Source organism: Salvelinus sp. IW2-2015, unplaced genomic scaffold (genome assembly GCF_002910315.2).
Source record: "Salvelinus sp. IW2-2015 unplaced genomic scaffold, ASM291031v2 Un_scaffold1770, whole genome shotgun sequence".
Taxonomy (NCBI): Eukaryota; Metazoa; Chordata; class Actinopteri; order Salmoniformes; family Salmonidae; genus Salvelinus; species Salvelinus sp. IW2-2015.
This window is the reverse complement of record NW_019943147.1, coordinates 22,152-26,597: the sequence shown is the minus strand read 5'-3', so window position 1 is coordinate 26,597 and position 4,446 is coordinate 22,152. Positions and strand designations below refer to the sequence as shown.

Sequence of the window (4,446 nt, the reverse complement as noted above, 5' to 3'; positions counted from 1 at the left end):
CAGAGACAGCGAGCGACGGAAGCAGGACAGAGAGGCGAGCGACGACAGATCAGAGAGCGAGCGACGGACAGATCAACAGACAGAGAGCGAGGAGACGGACAGACAGACAGAAGAGCGAGAGATACGACAGGACCAGACACGAGAGCGAGAGACGGATCAAGACAGTTACTTGATGTGACTGAGGCATGGACCAGGACAGACAGAGAGCAAGACGGACAACCAGAGCATCGATAGCCGTAGCGACCGACAGACAGGACAGAAGAGCGAGAGACGGACAGAAGACAGAGAGCGAGAGACGGACAGACAGACAGAGAAGCGGAGCGGACGGACAGACAGAGAGCGAGAGACGGACAGACAGAGATGCGAGAGACGGGACGACAGAGAGCGAGCGCGAGACGCGAGACGGAGACAGAGAGGAGCGAGAGACGGGAACAGACAGAGAGCGAGCACGGAACAGACAGCGAGAGCGAGCGAGACGACAGACAGAGAGCAGAGGACGGACAGACAGAGAGCGAGAGCGGACAGACAACGAGAGACGTGAGTACAGTGACAGGACAACAGCCAGCGAGAGCGGACAGGAACAGAGGAGCGAGAGACGGACAGACAGAGAGCGAGAGACGGCAGACAGAGAGCGAGGAGACGGACAGACAGAGAGCAGGAGAGACGGACAGACAGAGAGCGGAGAGGGGGACAGACAGAGAGCGACGGACAGACAGAGAGCGGAGGACGGAACAGACAGACAGAGAGCGGAGAGGACGGACAGACAGAGAGCGAGAGACGGGACAGAACAGAGAGCGAGACAGACGGGACGAGCGAGAGAGAGAGCGCGAGAAGACGGCAGACAGAGCGGAAGACGGACAGACAGGAGAGCGAGAGACGGACAGACAGACAGAGCGAGAGACGGACAGACCAGAGAGGCAGAGACGACAGACAAGACGGACAGACGGACAGAGGAGCGAGAGACGGACGAGACGATGAGAGCGGAGCGAGAGACGGACAGAGAGCGAGAGACGAGCAGAGGAGAGAGCGGAACGGGACAGAGACAGCGAGAGACGGACAGAGAGTGAGGACAGAGAGGAGAGCAGATTGATATTTGGAGATACCTGTTTGAGCATGACAGGATGTGCTCTGGTCCTTAGAAAGTGGAGAATCTGAAAAGCACAAAACCTTGACCGTAAACACTTCCCCACACAACATCAGAAGCACCATTCCACCATGTCATGTGCAGTATAACAATTAACTAAAACACACACAGAATGAAAGAGACAAAAACATACACACTTTCCCAAACAGCTCAACCATGTATAACAGTGAATACCAGAACTCCAATACACTGAACAGAGAAATCCATTAACACAAAACCTGACGAACTCCAAGCTGCCATTATGTTGTTCAGTAGTGTAAAGTAACCTGCTATCTGCTGTGAGGAGTGTCTGTCTGCTGTGAGGAGTGTCTGTCTGCTGTGAGGAGTGTCTGTCTGCTGTGAGGAGTGTCTGTCTGCTGTGAGGAGTAAGTGTTCTCTCTACTGAGCGCATGAGTAGAAGAGAATAGGGTACTATAGATCATGCCTGAAATTGCCTTTGTGAGTAGGAGAAAACTATACCGCGGTGAGGTTTGGAGTAGGTTTGTCTAGACTCAAACGGCAAACCAGCGTTCTATACGCCTCGCTCACTGCCTTTGTTTGAGTCCCATTGAGGAAATTGGCAGATCATTACAGGCGTGCCTTAGGATGTTCTCTACATGTTCTCCACTCCCTCCCTTCCTCACTCACCCTGCTTTTTCTCGATTTCACTCAGAAATCCAATAGAATTAAATATCCCGGTCAAGTGCTGGAGTGGCTAATGAATGTGGCTGTATGTCACGTTGGAGGAGCACTGTCTTTCTCACCCACCAGCTGCCAGCACCCCGCACTATGCAGACGTCGCCACGGCTGCAGACCCCTGCAGCGACACGTCGCCCGGCTTGAGCACCTCCTTGAGCAGCACTGTCGCCCGGCTGCAGGCTCCCTGCAGCCGTTCGCCCGGCTGCAGAACGTAACGTTGGTGCGTAGCCGGCTTTTGCAGGCATCTAAGTTGACGTTGTCCGCGTGTGGCACTTACTAGTGACGTTTGTCCGGCTGTTGGCCACTAATAAAGCGACCTTACCCGACTGCCAGAACTACCCACCACAGGGCGACGTTTGTTCCGGCTGGCAGCAACAATATCTAGACGCGAGTTGTTCTGATCCTGACTGTGCAGAGTGATCTCCTTCTGTGCTGTTTAGCAGGAGTGGTGCTGCGCGCTCTGCTGCTCACAAGGTAGATAGTCCCTGATTCTGACCTAGTCGCGACGCTGAGTGGTTGTGCACCTCTGCTGTGTCGGAGCGCGGTGGACGCACCGATCGTGTGAGCATCGTGTCTCGCTGCTAGCGAGCGGTGATCCCGTATGTAACTGCTCTCGTAGTGGGCAGTCGGTCTCGTATCTCCGCACTGTGGGAGGAGTGTCTGTCTGCTGTGAAGACGCTCGTCTGTCTGCGGTGAAGGTGTGGCTCCTGTGGACTCTTGCGCTGTGGTAGAGGAGTATGGTGGACTGTACTGCTAGTCTCCGACTGACGTGTGTGCTATAGCTCTCGACTCGTGATGGCGACTCTGTCTTGGTCCTGACGGCTGAGGAGCGTCTCCAACATGGCTTGCTGCTGTTGAGAGAGTTGACTCTGGTGCTCTGTGATCCGCAGAAGCGTCTGTTACGCTGTGAAGGTGCACCAGCTCCCTCCGTATAGATGCTGCTACTCGCCGGGTGCTCCCGAGTGTCTAGCTCTAAGCGAACACGATCGTACATAGTCTGTCGCTCGCAGGAGATGAATGTCTCGATCCTGGCGTTTTTGCGCTGTGCAGAATGTACCTGCTCTGCCGTGTGAGCACGGTGACAGTGTCTTGTCTGCCAGTGACTAGCGACAGGATTGTGCGGTTCTGTGCCTCTGTATGAGGAGTAGTCCCTCGATACGTAGCATACCGCTCTGACAGTGCCAGTGCTCTGATCTCGCTCTAGTGCGGGTGGCTAGGTACATAGTCTTACGATCCTGTATAGATACCGAAGAGATGTCGGTGTTGCTGTACCGCAACGTGCTTCGATCTTGCTTGAGGTGGCATGTTGTCTGCTGTGGGGCGTGATAATGTGCTCTCGTCCGGCGGTGTCGAGGAGTGTCTGTCTGCCTGGTGAGGAGGAGTGTCTGTACTGCTGATGAGTAGTTGTACTGTCTGCTGTGAGGAGTGTGTGTTTACCTTGTTGGTGCGGTGATGCCCAGTTAGCGATGGCTTGCTGTACTGTGACTCTCTGGTAACATGGTTTGCTACCACCACGTTAGGGAAGCGATAGAGACACTCACTAAACGAGAGCCACCAAAAGCGATCTGCAGCTCAGAAGTCTGAGGAGGAGAAGACAAGGTATGAGAGAAGCACTAATTCACGTACCGCGAGCTGGCATATGAGAAGATGAGGCTCTAAAATCAAGTACGACAGACAGATTCCAGATTACCTTGATGAAGCTGCAACAACGTATGTTCCAATCTCGTTGCTCCGCGAGGATAACAGTAGTAGCGTAGTGCAGAGTGAGATGTGAGGCACTCAATAATTTTAGAGTATGATGGAAGTCAATCGAGCTTAACATGCACTCTTACACCCCGTGCACTGCTTACTAGGGATCGTTAGATCTTGAGTGACCATCATGAAATTCCTGCTTTACTCGTATAGTGTTAAGTTAATTATCGACGTACCATGTCTCTACCGGAAGTAGATTTCAATTATGTTGGGCTGCGGCGCAGTGAGCTTGCACCAGCACTTTAGTGCTATTCCACCCAAACACTATTTTATTGGGTTACCGAGATAGGATCAGTTATAACGTTGACCAACTAAAGGTTCTTAATCACTACTTCAACTCATCCCTGGAAAGATGGGTTGCGAGTAATAAGCACATGAACAATTTTAACAATCTCAAACAATGAGAGGGATTTACATCAAACAGGAAATGAATTCCTAAATGGTGTAGATCAACACAAGATAACTCAGAGGATTGAGGTGCGATAATACTCCGGCTTGAAGTTGTCTAACATGGCACGGGTGGGTAGATTTGAATTGAAAGACAGAGGAGACCTCAAGACTTACCGTTCCGTTCTTTAGGGTTCTCAAAACCAAGCTCTGGTTTGTGGTCCCACGCTTGTCTCAGAACCAATACACCGACGGTCAGAGTTAAACACCTTTGTCCTCAAGGGTACCCCCTACTAGTATACAGCATAGAGCCGATAGTTGGTTTCCACTGACGATGAAACCTGAATCCTCCAGTCCCTGGTGCGGCAGCGCCCTATAGCAGGGTGGAGAGAGTTGCGGAGACGCCAGCGACGTACAGTCAAAGACGTGCCGGGTGGAGGGGGCTGCCAGGTGAAGTGGCCCAGCCTGGGTACGGTACATTCAAC

At 52.6% G+C, this 4,446-nt stretch overlaps 1 protein-coding gene across 1 annotated transcript in view; it reads right to left on the bottom strand.

The window, feature by feature from the left end:
* gtf2h4 (general transcription factor IIH, polypeptide 4) overlaps positions 1-4,446 on the bottom strand; it is a 22,534-nt gene that overhangs the window by 11,972 nt on the left and 6,116 nt on the right. The window contains exon 11 of the mRNA XM_024139338.2: positions 1,104-1,151. Coding sequence (XP_023995106.1) covers positions 1,104-1,151 — 48 coding nt within the window. The remainder of the gene's footprint in view (positions 1-1,103; positions 1,152-4,446) is intronic.